This window comes from Scyliorhinus torazame, chromosome 18 (assembly GCF_047496885.1).
Source record: "Scyliorhinus torazame isolate Kashiwa2021f chromosome 18, sScyTor2.1, whole genome shotgun sequence".
Taxonomy (NCBI): Eukaryota; Metazoa; Chordata; class Chondrichthyes; order Carcharhiniformes; family Scyliorhinidae; genus Scyliorhinus; species Scyliorhinus torazame.
In genome coordinates, this window is record NC_092724.1 from 135,364,183 (window position 1) to 135,383,984 (window position 19,802).

Here is a 19,802-nt window from a genome sequence, read left to right on the forward strand (position 1 = left end):
AATAACTATGGGGGGCTTTAATCTTCATGTTGATTGGGTTAATAAATTTGGAACGGATAGTTACGTCAATTCAGAGAGTGCATTAGGGATAGTTTTCTAGAGCAATAGATCATAGAGTCAATCAGGGAACAAGCCATCTTCGATCTGGCAATGGGTAATGAGGCAGGTTTAATAAATAACCTCAGAGTAAAATATCCTCTCGGAAGTAGTGATCACAACATGACAGAATTTAATATTCAGTTTGAGTGCTGGAAACTTTGGTCGGAAACAAATGTGTTGAAGTTAAATAAAGGGAACTACAATGAAATGAGGTTAGAGTTAGCTAAAGTGGGAGGGCAGATAGGTTAGCAGGAAAAGACAGTAAACAAGCAGTGGCAGACATCTGAGGCAATTCATGACTCAGCAAAAATATATCCCATTAAGGAGGAAAAATTCTGAGACAAATAAATCAATAATGGCGAACCAAAAAGTTATGAAGAATATTAAGTTGAAAGAAAAGGCATTTAAGGAGGCAAAGTTAGTGATAGCCCGAAAGACTGGGACAAATTCAGAATTCAACAAAGGAGGACTAAAAATATAGCGAGAAAATAAACCACAAGGGAAAACCAGCGAGGAATATAAAAACTGATCACAAGAGCTTCTTTAAATATATAAAGGTCAAAGTGAACAGAGGTCCCATAGAAAATGAATCTGGGAAGACAGTTACGGGGAACAAAGAAACGGCAAAGGACTACAGATATTTTGCATCAGTCTTTATGATGGAAGATACTTCAAACATACCATTAGTACTAAAAAAATACAGGGAAGGAATTAAATATCATCACTGAAGTAGTATGTAGAGACAGATATGTCCCCCTGGCCCCATCCTAGGATCCTAACAGAAATAGCTACAGAGATAGTGGATGCATTGAAAACAGCAAGTGGGGATAAGGGGTTCCTTTTCAGGTTGGTGACCGGTAACCAGTGGGGCTCCATGGTGATCAGTGCTGAAACTGCAACAGTTTACAATATATATTAATGACTTGGAAGGAAGTGAATGCACTGTAAATGAAATGAAATGAAAGAATGAATGAAAATTGCTTATTGTCACAAGTAGGCTTCAAATGAAATTACTGTGAAAAGCCCCTAGTCGCCACATTCCGACGCCTGTTCGGGGAGGCTGGTACGGGAATCGAACGGTGCTGCTGGCCTGCCTGTAGCAAAATTCGCAGATGACAAAAACAAGCAAAAGCCAAGTTGCAGAAGGGATACAGACAGTTTGAGTTTGCAAAGAGATATTGATAGGTTAAGTAGGTGGGCCAAAAGTTGGCAAATGGAGTATGTGGGAAAATGTGAAGTTGGTCATTTTGGAAGGGAAAACAAAAGAAGAGTATTACTTAAATGGAGAAAAATTGCAGAAAGCAGATGGCGTTTAATCTGGACAAATGTGAGGGAATGCATTTTGGAAGGTCTAATGCAGGTAGGGAATATACAGTGAATGGTAGAACCCTCAAGCGTATTGAAAGTCAGAGAGATCTAGGTGTACAGGTCAACAGGTCACTGAAAGGGGCAACACAGGTGGAGAAGGTAGTCAAGAAGGCAGACGGCCACACTTGAGTATAGTGTTCAATTCTGGTCGCCACACTACCAGAAGGATGTGGAGGCTTTAGAGAGGGTGCAGAAGAGATTTACCAGAATGTTGCCTGGTATGGAGGGCATTAGCTATGAGGAGCGGTTGAATAAACTCGGTTTGTTCTCACTGGAATGACGGAGGTTGAGGGGTGACCTGATAGAGGTCTACAAAATATGAGGGGCATTGACAGAGTGGATAGTCAGAGGTTTTTCCCCAGGGTAGATGGGTCAATTACTAGGGGGCATAAGGTTTAAGGTGCGAGGGGCAAGGTTTAGAGTAGATGTACGAGGCAATTTTTAAATTTTTTTATAAACACAGGGTAGTGGGTGCCTGGAACTCGCTGCCCGAGGAGGTGGTGGAAGCAGGGACGATAGTGACATTTAAGGGGCATCTTGACAAATACATGAATAGGATGGGAATAGAGGGATACGGACCCAGGAAGTGTACAAGATTGTAGTTTAGTCAGGCAGCATGGTTGGCACAGGCTTGGAGGGCCGAAGGGCCTGTTCCTGTGCTGTACTTTTCTTTGTTCTTTGTTTACTTGGATGATACCGGTATGGAGGGATTGTCTTATGAGCACAGATTCAAAGTTCACTTGAACAATTCTGGTATGGAGGGATTGTCTTATGAGCAAAGATTAAACAGGTTGGGACTCTCAGAATTTAGAAGAATGAGAGGTAATTGCACTGAAACATAGGATTCTTTGCAGGCTCATGGCGCCGAGGTCCCATCCCGGCTCTGGGTCACTGACCGTGTGGGGTTTGCACATTCTCCCCGTGTTTGCGTGGGCTTCGCCCCCACAACCCCAAAAAATATGTGGTTAGGTGGATTGGCCACGCTAAATTGCCCCTTAATTAGAAAAAATGAATTGGGTACTCTAAATTTTAAATAAAAGAAACATAGGATTCTTAAGGGACTTGACAGGGTAAATGTTGAGAGGATGTTTCCCCCTCATGGGAGACTCTAGTTAGATTCCGAATGAAGGGGTGCCAATTTTAGACTGAGGAATTTCTTCTCTCAGGTGGTGGAGTGTCTTTGGAACTCTTGCCACGGAGCTGTGCATATTTAAGGCTGATTCTTGATCAGTAAGGGAATCAACTGTTATGGGGAAAGGGCAGGAAAGTGGACGTGAGGAATGTCTGATCAGCCATGATCCTATTGAATGGCAGAGCAGGCACGAGGGGCTGAATGGCTTATTTCTGTTCCTAGTTCTTCTGGTCTTAAAAGCATATACATAGATACACAGAAGATAGGAGGAGGAGGCCTTTTGGCCCTTCGAGCATGCTCCGCCATTCATCATGATCATGGCTGATCATCCAACTCAATAGCCTAATCCTGCTTTCTCCCCATAGTCTTTGATCCCATTCTCCCGAAGTGCTATATCTAACCGCCTCTTGAATATATTCAATGTTTTAGCATGAACTACTTCCTGTGGTAATGAATTCCACAGGCTCACCACTCTTTAGGTGAAGAAATGTCTCATATCTGTCCAAAGTGGTTTACCCTGAATCCTCAAGACAGTGACCCCTGGTTCTGGACACACCCATCATTGGTAACATCTTCCCTGCATCTATCCTGCCTAGTTCTGTTAAAATATAGTGTTAACTAACTTGATTGAGCTTTTTGATGATGTAACAGATGGCTAATGCAGTTGCGTTCTACATGGACTTCCAAAAGAATTTTGATAAAATGCTACAAAAGAGACTTGCCAGCAACGTTGAAACCCATGAAATAAAAAGGGAAAGCAGCAGCATGATTGTCAAGCTGGCTGAGTAAAAAGAAATTGAAAGCAGTGTTGCTTTTCAGGCTGGAGGGAAGCATCCAGTGGGGTTTCAAGGGTTGGCATCAAGATCATTGCTTTTCTTGATATATTAATGAGCTCAGCTGGACAGTCAAAATTTGCAGATGACATAAAACACAAGTAACAAGCATTGTGAACAGAGAGAAGATAGTAATGAACTTCCATGTGGATTTAGATAAACTGGTGTAATAGGCTAGCATGTGCCAGATTAAATTTAATGCCGAGGAATATGAAGTGACATATTTTGATGGGAAGAATGAGGAGACAAAATATAAATAAAAGGTATAATTCTAAAGGCCTTACAGGAGCAGACTTTCCTGGCAGCAAATTAAGCTAGTGTACAAATTGTAGGTAGGGGAGTTAGGTAAAAGGCATTGGGATCCTTGGGTTTATAAAAGGACGTGTAGAGTACAAAATAAAATTATGAAGAACATTTATAAAAAACTTTGGTTGGGCCTCAACTGAATTATTGCATCCAATTTTAGGCACCATAATTTGCAAGGCTTTAGACAGACTGCAGAAAAGAACCCCAGAATGGTTCCACGAAAGAGATTCAGTGACTTGAATAGATTGGAGATGCTGGGTCTGCTCTACTTGGAGAAGAGGTGAGAGGAGATTTGATAGGGGTATTCAAAATGATGGGGATGTAAACAAGAGTAGCAAAAGAGAAACTGCTCCCAGTAATAGAAACTGCTCCCAGTAGTAGAAGCATCGAGAAAGACAAACACCAAGGTGTTTGGCAAAAGAGCCAATAGCAGAGGAAAGGGTTTTTAAAAAAATGCAGCAAATAGTTACAATCTGGAATGCACTACCTGGAGTGTGAAGATACAATTGCTGCTTTCAAAACTAAAAAATATTTCAGGATTATGAGGAAAGGATAGGAGGGGGACCTAACTGACTTGCTCTTGCATAAAGACAAAAACTATCATAATTAGACAGATATAAATATTGCTAAGTTAGTCATACACACAGAAATACTTGTGAAACTTTTCTAGTCACCTTCAAAAGCCTCCAAGCTTTGGTTCATTTTCCCCAATTCAATATCAGCTATTTGTTTGGCGTTGGTTACCGAACTTGCAAGTCAAATGAAATGAAAATTAAAATGTTAAAATAATTCATGTGAGGGCAGCGCGAGGCGCAGTGGTTAGCACTGGGACTGCGGCACTGAGGACCCGGGTTTGAATCCCGGCCATGTGTCACTTGTCTGTGTGGAGTTTGCACATTCTCCCCATGTCTGCTTGGGTTTTACCCCCACAACCCAAAGATGTGCTGGTTAGGTGGATTGGGAAAAAAAAAGGGCTACTCTAAATTTATTATAAAAGAATTAATTAATGTGGAATAGTTGAGAGATGCTCCTGTATGACATTTGGTCTTTGTCTGCACAATGAACCTTCATGTTAATCTTAAATTACACTGGAAAATGCCCAATTTAATTTCATGCTGTACAGGGCTTTGAGCGATCCAATTAACCAACCTTTCAGTTGGATCCCAAAATATTTCCACATTAAAGTTCTGTTGTAGTGGTAACATAAGGACCCAAATGACTGATTAGTCCAAGCTACATCACGCAATTGCATATTCATGAAGACAGGAGGCAAATATGGTTCACTTCAACCATCCCTCTCAATTCCGACTGTTTCCTCCGATTCCTTCTTCTGCCCCTTTGCAATTTTGGCTTGATTGCCAAACTGCAGCAGTCGCATCTCCGGGTGCCCATGGCGAGACCAAAATGCCACAAAATAGCCGACACACCGTTCCCAACTCTTACCTGATTTTGGGGGGTGGACAATCAGCTCGCGGTTAAAATTAAACGTCCTTGGAAATATAAAAGGGATGAAATGCAGCTCAGCACTGCGGAGAATTGGTTCTTACAATCACCTCTATATCCGCACAGGGGGCGGTAAACCACTGAAACTTCAGCACTCTGAACTAACATGAGCAAACAGTGACATCATGCTCAAAGTCGCAATGCCAGAAGTAATCTATCAAAAATGTTACAAGTACTCCACAAAAAACGAAATAAACTTCTATGGCAAACAAGCTCACCCGGTTGACAAAGTCGATAACCCTCAGAATCGGTAATCCCACACAAGAACTGTAATAATAACCCTCGCGATCGCAGTTCGGATCTTGGGAGTTTCGAACCCAGTAAATCGAGTTTTGTTTTTAAGGGCAGAGATTCTTGTGAAGTTGGAACCCGAATCCTTAAACCGTATTCAGTTGTCGACCTGAAGGAGCGATTCTCAGGGTTTCTCGAGTAAGTGGAACAGAAAGAGCCGTAGACTGACTGCGTCGTTGGAAAACGTACACACGCCAACTGGGATAGGTGGCGCAGTTTGAGCAATGTACTCCATCTCTTGCCCTTTAACTCCCACATACACAGATCCACGTGGTAAACTTCACATCAGGACACAATTCAAGTAGTACACACACACACACAACTGCATTGGGAATCGGGGCAGAACTCTAACGACTGAAGTCAAACTAGGCGCAAAGGAAGATTTTTGGAAGGCTATCATTTCAGTCCCAGAACATCACATTGCAGGAGTTCTTTATGGTAGCGCCCTAGGCCTAATAATCTTCAACTGCTTGTTCCCTAATAGATGTAGTCCACAGTTCACCTAACAGTGAAGGGAGGTGGAAAGAGGAAAATGTGCAAACAAATTAGGGAATGGAGTAAAAAAAGGGAATTGCGGTTACCCTGATTTTTTTTTTAAAATATATAAAGTTTTTTAACACAATTTTTCTCCCTTACAAACAATAACCCCCCCCCGTAACAAAATAACAAGAAATCGCACTGAGCAAGATATATACATGGCAAAATGGTATATTTACATAGCTTTATACACTGGCCCGTGCCAGTTTCCCCAACCCTTCATGTTATCTCTTGCTCACCCCCCCCCCAAAGCAATCCCCCATTTCCCCCCTCCTCCCAAGATGTACCCCCCCCCCCCCAAAGCAATCCCCCATTTCCCCCCTCCTCCCAAGATGTACCCCCCCCCAACCGGGTTGCTGCTGCTGACCGACCTTCCTCTAACGCTCCGAGATAGTCTAGGAACAGTTGCCACTGCCTGCAGAACCCCTGCGCAGACCCTCTCAAGGCAAACTTTATCCTCTCCAGCTTTATGAACCCAGCCATGTCTTTTATCCAGGCCTCCACGCTAGGGGGCTTTGCCTCCTTCCACATTAGCAAGATGCTTCGCCGGGCTACTAGGGACGCAAAGGCCAGAATGCCGGCCTCTTTCCCCTCCTGCACTCCCGGCTCGTCCACTACTCCAAATATTGCTAGCCCCCAGCTTGGCTTGACCCGGACTTGCACCACCTGAGATATTGCTCCCGCCACTCCTCTCCAGAACCCCTCCAGTGCCGGGCATGACCAAAACATATGGACATGGTTCGCCGGGCTCCCTGAGCACCTTCCACATCTGTCCTCTACCCCAAAGAACGTGCGCAACCTCGCCCCTGTCAAGTGAGCTCTGTGAACCACCTTAAATTGTATCAGGCTGAGCCTGGCACACGAGGAGGAGGAATTAACCCTACCTAGGGCATCAGCCCACAGACCTTCCTCAATCTCTTCACCCAGCTCCTCCTCCCATTTACTCTTCAACTCTTCTATCAGCGCTTCCCCCTCTTCTTTCATCTCCTGGTGTATTGCCGACACCTTGCCCGCCCCAACCCACACACCCGAGATCACCCTATCTTGAATTTCTTGTACCGGGAGCAACAGGAATTCCCTCATCTGTCGCCTCACAAACGCCCTCACCTGCATATATCTAAAAGCATTTCCCGGGGGTATCTCAAGTTACCCTGATATTAATTGGATAGTAGTACATAAAGGGATGAGAAAAATTTAGATACTACATTGTGGACAACAGGTGCTTCCCAATTTCCCCCCCCACATTGTCAGCACAAGGGGCAATTGCCAAATGTAGCTGGGGGAGGGCAGGGGGCAGGTCAAGCAGGTGGGCAGCAGTGGTCATGGAGGAAGGAGTGCGGTCGGCAATGGTTCTGGTATATGAGTGACAAAATGTAAGTATGCAGGTACAAGTAATTAAAAGTAGCTAATGGAATGCTGTCCTTACGTGAGGAATTTAATATAAAATCAAGAATATTATGCTTCAGTTATACAGGGCATTGGTGAGACGACATCTCAATCTGCATGCAGTTTTGGGTCTCCTTATCGAGAGGAAGGATGTAAATACATAGGTGGTTGAGAATTGATACCTGGAATGAGTGGGTTGTCTTCAAAGTTTAGGATGAACAGACTGGGCTTCTTTCCAGTGAAGTTTACGCGAGTGTTGGGTGACTTGGTTGAAGCAAGGGGAGGTTAAAATCAGCGGGCACCTTTTTAGGACAGAGATGAGAATTTTTTCTGAGGGTTATCTGACTTTGGAACTTTGCCCCAGAAGGGGTGGAGGCAGGGTCATTGAATATCTTCACGGTGTAGATAGATAATGTTTGATTCCCTTGCCGAACAAAATTCTATCAGGGATAGTTGGGAATGTGAAATTTGAAATAAACAAATCAAACACGGTCTTATTTGAATGGTGGAGCAGGTTTAAGGGACCAAATGGCCTATTTCTGCCCCTATTTCATATATCTGTATGTTCGTACTTTATTTTAAGCACATTTGAGAAGGAGGACTATACTTAATTAATGCTTCCATTCAGACACAATAAATTACTCCCCTTATGATGAGGATCAATGACCATCTGAATGCAATTTAGCCAATATTGTTGAGACGTATTCTCAGATTATAACCACTGGAATGGATCATAGAATTTACAGGGCAGGAGGCCATTCGGCCCATCGAGTCTGCATCGGCCCCTGTAAAGAGCACCCACACCTCCAGCCTGCCCCCCGTAACCCCACTTAACCTTTTTGGATACAAATCTAGCATGTCAATCCACCTAACCTGCACATCTTTGGACTGTGGGGGAAAACTGGAGCACCTGGAGAAAACCCATGCAGACACAGGGAGAACGTGCAGACTCCGCAGACAGAGACCAAGCAGGGAATCGAACCTAGGACCCTGGTGCTGTGAAGCAACAGTGCTAACCACTGTGCTACCGTGCTGCCCCAGATGTTTCTCTGCTTTCCTAAAAGCAGATCTCAGTATCTGGAATTTCCCCATTACACATACCAAACCAATCTGATAATGCTCAAGTCAAAATCTGCCACTTCACAGAATTCCGACAGTGCAGAAGGATGCCATTCGGCCCATTGAGTCTGCACTGACCCTTTGAATGAGCACTCTCACCGTGCCCAGACCCCCCTCTCCCCATAACCTCACCTGCACATTCCTAGACATAAAGGGCAATTTAGCATGGTCAATCCACCTAACCTGCACATCTTTGGACTGTGGGAGGAAACCGGAGGAAACCCACGCAGACACGGGGAGAACGTGCAAACTCCGCACAAACAGTGATCCAAGGCCGGAATTGGACCCAGGCACTGTGAAGCAACAGTGCTAACCACATGCCACCCTAATTCCATAGTGAAGTGCAACCTCACAATTTATAAAGTTGGAAGGGAAGAATAGGATCTCAATGTGGTGAAATGGATGATAACTATTAACAATGACTGATCCAGTGAGAGAGAATAAATAGATTGTAGAAGTGCTGATTTTAAGTGGCTGGGAATAGAACTTGGGAAAATAAAATTGCCAACTATATTGGCTAACAACACTGTACAATAACACTGGAATAAAGCCACTGGTCTGGGTGGATTGCATCCACACATTTGTAAAAGAATAAAAGAAAGAGACTGAAGCATTTGTACACATTTAATAATTCATCAAAAAAGGTGTAATGTCAGAAGATAGGCATATAGCTGACGTAATTCCTAAATTACCATTGCTGAATGTCCCACTATCAACATCCTTGAGTTTTGCCATTGACCAACCATACCATACTGGGCTACAAGACCAGGTCAGAGGCTGGGAATTCTGCAGCACGTAACTCATCCTCCTGACTCTCCAAACCCTGTTTGGCTCTTGCCTGAATGAATGCAGCTCCAGCAACACAAGAAGCGCGACACGCCAGGATAGAACAGTCTGCTTGATCAGTACCTCATCTGCCACCTTAAATAGTCACACCTCCCACCACTGATGCACAGCGAGAGCAGTGTTTCCTCATATAGAACACGTACTGTATGTAGTAATTTGCGAATGCTCCTTCAACAGCAAATTCCAAAGCGGTGGCCTCTATCACCTCGAAAGACAGTGGCAATGGGACACAAAAAAAGCATCACTACCAGCAAGTTCCCCTATTTTTATATATTAAAATGTTAAGGAATAGTGGGAAAAAAAATGGTGACGGTGATACACAGCCATGCACATCTTTGGGTTGTGGGGGTGAGACCCAAGCAGACGAGGAGAAAATGTGCAAACTCCACAGACAGTGATCCAGGGCCGGGATCAACTTGGGACCTCGGCGCCGTGAGGCAGCTGTGCCAACCACTGCACCACCATGCTGCCTTTAATAAACACCCATTATAACACTGAATGGCAGCACAGGGTCGAAGGGCTGAAAAGCCTACTCACATTCTTATGTTATTTCTTAATAGAGGTCTGCACATTTGCGAAAGGTTGAAAAAGAGTGGACAGAGAAAATGCTTCTTCTTGTGGGAAGTAGTAAAACTAGAAGCCATCAATAAAGTCACCAAGAACAGGGAATTTAGAAAAAAAATTCCCAAGTGTGGTGAGAATGTGGGGCTTGCTGTCACAGGGAGATGCATTCACAGGAAAGTTAGACAAGCGCATGAGGGAGAAGGCAATAGAGGGCTCGGATCATAAATTTAGATGAGAAAATATAGATTACTAATGCCCCATGTACCATTTGTGCGAAATGGCCTAATTCTGTGCCACATAATCCTCTATACCGACCTTCACTCTTATCACAAAGTCATTAATGATGACTGTAAAACAATGATTGCACAACATGCAGCTTCATCATCAATTCCTTACAATAATGAAATAGTCCATGCCTGCATGGAGCAAGACCTGGATAACACTCGGACTTAGGTTAACAGCAAGTAACATTTCTGTCAGACAAGTGCAAGGCCATGACCATCTCCAGGAGGAGAAAGCCTAACCACCTTTTTTGACATTCAATCTGATTACCATCACACATCTTACACCATCAGCATTCTCGAGGACACCACTGGCTGGAAACTATACTGGAACAGTCATGCAATTAGCATGGTTACCAGAGCAGGTCAAAAGTAGGATATTTTGTGGCAGGTAACTCACACCATGCAAGCTTCTCCACCTCATACAAAGCTATCAAGAGTGTGATGGAATACTTTCTGCTTGCCGAGGGTAGCATAGCTGCTGTAAAACTCAGCAGGCTGACACCATCCAATGGAAGCCAGTCTGTTTGATTGACATCCCATCCAAAGTTTAAAGATTCACTCTTTCTACCACCGGCCTATCAGAGCCAGGTTTGTACTAGCTGTAGGATGCATGCAGAAAATTGAGAAATTTTCTCTAGTAGAACCTTCCAAACAATCTTTATGGAGTCGTGGAGGTTGCCAAAGGACTGCAGGCCTCCGAGAACACTCGCACTTCCAAGATCCTCCAGCCAAGTTATACACCAGCCTGAGTTGGGCATCCATCATTTTTCCTGTATGGTTGTCAAGTCAAAGGGCTGAATTTTGAGCCTGTCTACAGGCTGGAAACAGAGATTGCAGGCACTCACAAGAGCATTGCAGACTTGCATGCCAATTCCCCAGCTTCATGCTGCAATCATCCATTTCACCCTGAAATGTGATTGTGCAGTGTGTCAGACCTACCCTTGGCACCTCCCTTCCCCCATGTGCTGAAGAGCCAAATAAAGTAATTAGTGATCACCCAAGGCCACTTGAAGAACAACTAGGTTTTATGCCAAGGGGCCAGTTTAACAGCCCGGAGGCAGTCCAGTGACAGGTGCAAAATGCAGAAAGCCTGAAGGTTATCCCAAGGCTGCCTTGTTGAGGGAATACCCTACTAACAGGTGAAAAGGTAATTTTTAATTTAAACTTTGAAAAAGATGTGAAGGCACCTCCATTAAGTGCCCTTGCTTTTACACATCTGCCATGGCAGCCTGCTACCGCTCTCAAGTTGGAAGACCCCTACACACCATCCTCAACTGGATCGCATGTCCATTCTCCAGCCAATAATTGGCCTCTCTGATGGAAATCACTGACTGAGCTGACCTCCATTTGAGTCTGACAGCAAAACCCTGAAGTACCAACTGAACAACATTGTGGGAGTATCTTCAATATGGCTGTTGCATTAAGTCTGTTGTATCGCCATATCAACAGCAACTGAGGATGAGCTATAACCGTCAGCCTCATCCCGAAAAATGAACTAGAAGTAATGGTACAGCTTTTGCCTTCACTGTTCTACATAGATAAAGATTTAAGTGTGTTCATTACAATGAACAAAAAATTTGCTAGTTTAAACTTTTGGTCTCATGTCTAACCTGAAATTGCACACCCAAATGTATCAGGATGTTCAACATGTGGCCATGGGGCCCTGAAAATCCATTCCTTTAAAACACTGACAACTTATTTCTGGAAATTAGTAAGTTGAGGCATTTCAACTTGGACTGCACTGATCTGCCCACTACAATTTGTGGTCCTGAAAGGACAGAACAGGACCAATGTCAGATTTCTCTTTTTTTACCGGGGGGGGGGGGGGGGGGGGGGGGCTTCTTGAGATTTTCTAGAAAGCTACATTTGGAGTTTTGGGAGAGACTTTTTTTTTTTTTATAAAGTGTGACATCTCATTTTCATGAGGAGATTGGGATACCATTTTTCTTCAATACTCAGCACTGCTTCCTCACAGTGACAGGGACCCGGGTTCAATTCCAGCCTTGGGTCACCGTGTGGTGTCTGTACATTCTCCTAGTGTCTGCAAGGGTTTCCTCCCATAGTCCAAAGATGTGCAGGTTAGGTGAATTGGCCAAACTACATTGCCCCTTAGTGCCCAAAAGGTTAGGTGAGATTATTGGGTTACGGGGATAGCATGCTCTTTCAGAGGGTCAGTGCAGATTTGATATGCCGAATGGCCTCCTTCTACACTGTAGGGATTCTATTATTCGAAATTGGGATTCTAAATGCAATTCTCAATTTGACAATAATAAACAACAGTCAGATTAATGCCAAATTCCAACTATTTGATGCAATGGCATAAAAATAGGTTTTCGAAAAACAATATGGATATAAATCTACAGAAAAAACGAAATTCAAGAAATTAAAATTCAATGCCATAATCTAATCAAGTATTTCAATTGCAAGCCAATTGGGCTTCATTGAAAACTTGTGTTCCCTCATTGTGCAGGATAAATAACATTCTTGCAGCTCAATTTTGGTTTATGACATCTTGTTGGAAATATTAGTTCAAAGAACCAAGTTACTGAAAGAATTTAATACAACAGAATGAAAAGATAATGCTTTACCATCTGGGTAGACACACAGTCAAAGTTGGTGCCCACCAGTTTTTGTTGCTCGCAAGGTACAAATCTGCCCCAGTTGAAGCCGGGCCTGGAAGTAGCTATAGGCAGCAGATCTCTCTCCTCCTCTTACTCCTTCAATACCCCACCCCAAAGGCTCTACTGGGGGGGCAACAAGCTTAGGACACAACACGGAGGTGTAGCATCTCTTCGAAATGGCAGTGGCCCCCGGTACTTGCTCAGGCCAAAGCCAAGACTCACTCCTCCAGAGCTCGTCTCCAGTTCCCTGTTGGTTGCATCCACCAGCTACAGCATGCTAGGGTTCAGTCACTAGGCTGAGAGTGTCTAGTCTGGAGTTCCCGTCTGACTGAGTGGCTGAAACAGCAACATAGGAGAGACAGAATCTATGTTCAAAGAGGCCATTCCTCAGATTTTGTCTCACAAAATCACTGTTCCACCAACAAAATACATTGGGGGGGGAGGAAACCTTTTTGAATTTACTCTCATCATTTGAGTTTCCAGCACGATTTGAGAGATTTCCAGGGCAAATCTGCCCCCCCCCCCTGTATTTTTAACTTGGAAAGGACCCTTAAGCATTTTCTGATTTAAGATTGATAAGGGCAAATGTGAGATCATTTACAAACTTTCAAAAGCATTGATTTAAAGAGTGGCACTTGAGCCTCCCTAGAATGCACTTACCCTGCCATAAAAGAAAAAGATTGCACATGCCTGGTTTGCTACATCCAAACTTTACAAGGCCTCTCCTTTATCCCACCTCAAGGTTTCAAGGGCCAAATTTGACTGCTCTTTCTTCGTGGCCTGTAATTTATTGCTCAGGGAAAATCGTATGGCTCTTCTAAATCTAGCTTGAATATGCGCCTTATTTCTCAGTAAGAGGTGGCCACAGTATTTATCGTCTGATTAGTTTCTTTACAATGATGCACAACTTTAACTGCACTGTGTTTTGACCTTAGTTCAGCATTCTATTTGATTTGTCAATAACTGCTCAGCAGTGATTTAACACATTGCTCGCCAAACCTTTCAACTCCACCCTCAATTCAGCATTATTCATGAACTGTGTCTATCACCCATTTTTCTTTCAGTATGTAATAAGCAAACTTGCTGTACACCAACTATCACTAGCAAACCTATGTTTTCCTAATAAGCAGTCTGCTAAACAAAAATCACTTTCCCATCAAAAAACATGTACGAAGGATGAGTTATGTTCCTGACCCACAATTGTCACATTAAAAACCAATTGGTTGCCTTGAATTGGTCCCAAAAAACATTTTTCTACCGACTACTATTCCTAACTTTGGGTAGCATGGTGGCAGAGTGGTTAGCAGAGTGCTGGCCTATTTGCATGCCCCGAATCACACTTGTTAATTCCAGCCTTGGGTGACTGCGTGTGGAGTTTGCATGTTCTTCCCCAGTCTGTGTGGGTTTCCTCCCACAGTCCAAAGATGTGCAAGTGAGGTGAATTGGCCATGATAAAGTGCCCTTGCCTAAAGATGTGCAGGTTAGGTTATGGGGTTACAGGGATAGGGCGGGTGGACAGGTGAGTGAACATGGGTAGAGTGCTCATTCAAAGGGTTAATGCAGACTTGATGGGCCGAATGGCTGATTCTGCACCGTAGGGATTCCATGATTCTAACTTGTGTCCATCTCCTCAAACCCCTTGCCATCTCACTTATTCCCTCCAATTCGCCACCATGCTGCCAAACTCTTAGCTGCTTCCCCGTCTGAGCCCTCTTATAGCAAGGCCAGGGAGAGGAACAGAGTGAGAGGGAGCAAAAGAGATCAGAAAAGGGAAGTGATTATATGAGTTTAGAAAACAGACTGAGCATGCAAAGGGCAAGCACAGTAACCACACTAAAATTAAAACTGAGGCGACACCATTCAGTAAGCCCAAATGAAAACACATAATAGACTTAAGTGGGGGATACCTGTACTAGGTTTCACCTACTACTGTTCGGCTCACTTGTATGTTAGTCTAATGTATTTTGTAATCCTCCTACCTGTATCCTTTCAGTTTGCCACTGTTTGCAAATTTATGTCCTATGAGACATGGCCCAAATTCTCCGCTTCCCACCACCAGCACGAGAATTGCAATCGGGCGGAGAATAGTGTGCAATGGGGGGGGGGGGGATTCACGATTTACGCTCAGTACCCATTCCATTAATCTGCTCTGGTCCCCCCCCATTGGCAATGTTATCAGAGCTTGCACCCCCATGCCGGTGGTCCATGCAAAACCATCATTTGTGGGTTGGACACTTCTGCTCCAGCGGTCAGGCTCTTTAGCGCTAATTATGGCCCAGCAGTTACACTGCCGCTGGACCAGGAATTACTTCCAATTCTCGCCAGAAGAGTGCTGGCCTACTTGCATGCTCTGAATCAAAGAATGAAGAGCGCCCCCAGTGGAAATATGAATCGCACGCTAATCAGTCCCGGCAGGAACACTTAAGTCTTCAAAACAAAGAATCCAGCCCATAATTCTTGATTCCACAACCTTCTGGAACGTTCCCATAGTCTTTTTACTCTTAAGCCAAGATAGCAAGTCTTGACGAGCTGTTCAAATCCTGTTCGAATTAGATTATTTTTGTGATACTTACCACTTATCTTTGAAGTTCAACACATCTAAAAAGTGCTTAACAATGAATTAAAGCAGTGAATCCTTATTGAAACCTTCCCAACAGCAGTTATTGGATTGTGAACTATAATAGAATTTTAAAATCTAGGTGTTATTTTACTGAATGCTAATATCAGTCAGCAAACACAGGGCAATAGACGGATTTGGGGCAAATAATGTGGCACAGTGGTTAGCACTGCTGCCCTACAGCACCAGGGGTCGGGTTCAATTCCACCGTTGGGTGACAGTATGTGTGGAGTTTGCACGTTCTCCCCATGTCCGTGTGGGTTTCCTCCGGGTGCTCCGGTTTCCCCTCTCAGTCCAAAGATGTGCAGGTTAGGTGGATTGGCCATTCATTTTTGTCCAATGTGTGCAGGAGAGTTTCCTGACACAGTATGTAGATAGGCGAGGCCATATTGGATTTGGTACTGGGTAATGAACCAGGACAGGTGTTAGATTTGGAGGTAGGTGAGCACTTTGGTGATAGTGACCACAATTCGATTACATTTACTTTAGTGATGGAAAGGGATAGGTATATACCGCAGGGCAAGAGTTATATCTAGGGGAAAGGCAATTATGATGCGATGAGGCAAGACTTAGGATGCATCAGATGGAGAGGAAAACTGCAGGGGATGGGCACAATGGAAATGTGGAGCTTGTTCAAGGAACAGCTACTGCGTGTCCTTGATAAGTATGTACCCATCAGGCAGGGAGGAAGTGGTCGAGCGAGGGAACAGTGGTTTACTAAAGCAGTCGCCACACTTGTCAAGAGGAAGAAGGAGGCTTATGTAAAGATGAGACATGAAGGTTCAGTTAGGGCACTCGAGAGTTACAAGTTAGCTAGGAAGGACCTAAAAAGAGAGCTAAGAAGAGCCATGAGGGGACATGAGAAGTCTTTGGCAGGTAGGATCAAGGATAACCCTAAAGCTTTCTATAGAAATGTCAGGAACAAAAGAATGACTAGGGTAAGAGTAGGGCCAGTCAAGGACAGTAGTGGGAAGTTGTGCGTGGAGTCCGAGGAGATAGGAGAGGTGCTAAATGAATATTTTGTCAGTATTCGCACAGGAAAAAGACAATGTTGTCGAGGAGAATACTGAGATTCAGGCTACTAGACTAGAAGGGCTTGAGGTTCATAAGGAGGGGTTAGCAATTCTGAAAAGTGTGAAAATAGTTAAGTACCCTGGGCCGGATGGGATTTATCCTAGGATTCTCTGGGAAGCTAGGGAGGAGATTGCTGAGCCTTTGGCTTTGATCTTCAAGTCATCTTTGTCTACAGGAATAATGCCAGAAGACTGGAGGATAGCAAATGTTGTCCCCTTGTTCAAGAAGGCGAGTAGAGACAACCCCGGTAACTATAGGCCAGTGAGCCTTAGCTCTGTTGTGGGCAAAGTCTTGGAAAGATTTACAAGAGATAGGATGTATAATCATCTGGAAAGGAATAATTTGATTAGAGATAATCAACACGGTTTTGTGAAGGGTCGGCCTCACGAACCTTTGAGTTCTTTGAGAAGGTGACCAAACAGATGGATGAGGGTAAAGCAGTTGATGCGGTGTATATGGATTTCAGTAAAGCGTTTGATAAGGTTCCCCATGGCAGGCTACTGCAGAAAATACGGAGGCATGGGATTCAGGGTGATTTAGCAGTTTGGATCAGAAATTGGCTAGCTGGAAGAAGACAAAGGGTGGTGGTTGATGGGAAATGTTCAGACTGGAGTCCAGTTACAAGTGGTATTCCACAAGGATCTGTTTTGGGGCCACTGCAGTTTGTCATTTTTTATAAATGACCTGGAGGAGGGCGTAGAAGGATGAGTAAATTTGCAGATGACACTAAAGTCAGTGGAGTTGTGGACAGTGCGGAAGGATGTTACAAGTTACAGAGGAACATAGATAAGCTGCAGCGCTCGGCTGAGAGGTGGCAAATGGAGTTTAATGCAGAAAAGTGTGAGGTGATTCATTTTGGAAGGAATAACAGGAAGACAGAGTACTGGGCTAATGGTAAGATTCTTGGTAGTGTGGATGAGCAGAGAGATCTTGGTGTCCATGTACATAAATCCCTGAAAGTTGCCACCCAGGTTGAGGGGGTTGTTAAGAAGGCGTACGGAGTGTTAGCTTTTATTGGTAGAGGGATTGAGTTTCGGAGCCATGAGGTCATGTTGCAGTTGTACAAAACTCTGGTGCGGCCGCATTTGGAGTATTGCGTGCAATTCTGTTCGCTGCATTATAGGAAGGTGTGGAAGCATTGGAAAGGGTGCAGAGGAGATTTACCAGGATGTTGCCTGGTATGGAGGGAAGATCTTATGGGGAAAGGCTGAGGGACTTGTGGCTGTTTTCGTTAGAGAGAAGAAGGTTAAGAGGTGACTTAATTGAGGCATACAAGATGATCAGAGGATTAGATAGGGTGGACAGTGAGAGCCTTTTTCCTCAGATGGTGATGTCTAGCACGAGAGGACATAGATATAGGACAGATGTCAGAGGTAGGATCTTTACTCATAGTAAGGGTGTCGAATGCCGTGCCTGCAACAGTGGTGGACTCGCCAACACTAAGGGCATTCAAATAGTCATTGGATAGACATATGGACAATGAGGGAATAGTGTAGATGGGCGTTAGTGGTTTCACAGGTCGGCGCAACATCGAGGGCCGAAGGACCTGCACTGCGCTGTAATGTTCTATTTTGTCCCTTTATGTCCAAAGATTAGGTGCGATTATGGGGTTATAGGCAGGGGAATGGGCCGAGGTGGGGTGCTCTTTCAAAAGGTTGGTGTAGACTCAACGGGCCAAATGGCTTCCTTTTGCACCGGGATTCTATCGGCAGAGTTTTATATGACATGCAGTTTACAGATGGCCAGTCAGGAGAGAGTGGAAAAATCAGTTAAGAATGTCGAGTCAGTTGAATGGGACTGAATGGCTTAACCAATGCTACTCTATGGACAAAGAGGGGCAGCACGGTAGCATTGTGGATAGCACAATTGCTTCACAGCTCCAGGGTCCCAGGTTCGATTCCGGCTTGGGTCACTGTCTGTGCGGAGTCTGCACATCCTCCCCGTGTGTGCGTGGGTTTCCTCCGGGTGCTCCGGTTTCTTCCCCCAGTCCAAAGATGTGCAGGCTAGGTGGATTGGCCATGATAAATTGCCCTTAGTGTCCAAAGTTGCCCATGGTGTTGGGTGGGGTTGCTGGGTTGTGGAGATGGGGTGGGGGTGTTGACCTTGGGTGGGGTGCTCTTTCCAGGAGCCGGTGAGGACTCGATGGGCCGGGTGGCCTCCTTCTGCACTGTAAATGCTATGATAATAATGCCCCAGGGTAATCTCAATTCCATAGGCAAGGTGGAAATATAATTGAAAAGGACTTGGGTGAGAAATAAACTGGAAGATCAAAGTGATCAAGTAACGGGAGTCAAAGCCCGTTTGGGCTAAAATCCCCGACTCTCAGATTTGAGGATAGCCGGTCTTGAATTAATTTTGTAGTAATGAGCATGTGGGAGTTGAAATGTTAGCAGATCAGCTGACGTGGCAATATTGCAATCGACACAAGTCAGGTACACCTGAAGGAAGATTTCCCCCTTCCCCACTTTGGGACAGAGGGCGATTGCAGGAATGCGAGGAGTGTCAAATCCTTGAGATAATAAAACATTACCAAATTAAGACCTCAGAGGAGGTAACGTCAACAGGATAGTCTTGAGGCAGTTTGTGCTCAATAAGGTTAATGGACAGCGAATAGGGAGAAAATGTAGGGATTTCAGGTGAAGATTGAAGTCACTTGGCATGAATCAATTAGTACTTGCTTAGTTGCAAGAAGACATGGAGCAGGCTCCTCCATTGCCCACCGCCAAAATCAGGATCGGGGGAGATTCAATTCCAACAATGGAATCGGGGCCAGCGCCGGTTTGCGATTCTCTGTCCAATCCAAACCGGCGTAATCATGACGCAGGAGTTTCAAGGCCGTTGGCCCCTCATCGGCCAGCCCACCCACGATGCTCCACCCCTGATGGGCCAAGTTCTGACGACACGGAGCAAGTGTGGTCTCAGCCAGAATACCGGCTGCAGACTGTGTCCAGTGCCACCATTGATCGTCCGGGATCAGTTCCGCTGGCGGGGGGGGGGGGGGGGCTGCTGCTAGGGCTGTGGCACTGGTAGGGGGTGGTCAGGGTTTCACGGTTGGAGGGTTAGGTTTTGCACACGCCGGCGCCATGTTGTACAGCGCAACTGGTGCAGGTAGTCAGCTGTGCACATGCGTGACCCGGCACCCGGCCGTTTTCCAGGGGCGTTCCACGCTGTGCCGCTAGCCCCTCACTGGTACTGGAATGGTGTTTGTGCTGATTTGCCAGT

At 44.8% G+C, this 19,802-nt stretch overlaps 2 protein-coding genes across 4 annotated transcripts in view; both read right to left on the minus strand.

Annotated features, from left to right (window-relative positions):
- The window catches only part of rpl38 (ribosomal protein L38), a 58,030-nt gene extending 52,225 nt beyond the window's left edge, over nucleotides 1-5,805 (minus strand). Inside the window, exon 1 of the mRNA XM_072483440.1 lies at nucleotides 5,460-5,805. Coding sequence (XP_072339541.1) covers nucleotides 5,460-5,790 — 331 coding nt within the window. The 5' untranslated portion in view covers nucleotides 5,791-5,805. The remainder of the gene's footprint in view (nucleotides 1-5,459) is intronic.
- The window catches only part of cdc42ep4b (CDC42 effector protein (Rho GTPase binding) 4b), a 37,111-nt gene that overhangs the window by 13,163 nt on the left and 4,146 nt on the right, over nucleotides 1-19,802 (minus strand). Inside the window, exon 1 of one of the 3 annotated variants that reach the window (XM_072483438.1) lies at nucleotides 5,460-5,540. The exons of the other annotated variants lie outside the window; for them this stretch is intronic. The gene's annotated coding sequence lies outside the window, so the exon portion shown is untranslated. Of the gene's footprint in view, nucleotides 1-5,459; nucleotides 5,541-19,802 lie in introns of those variants that run through there. 3 annotated transcript variants of the gene reach the window in all.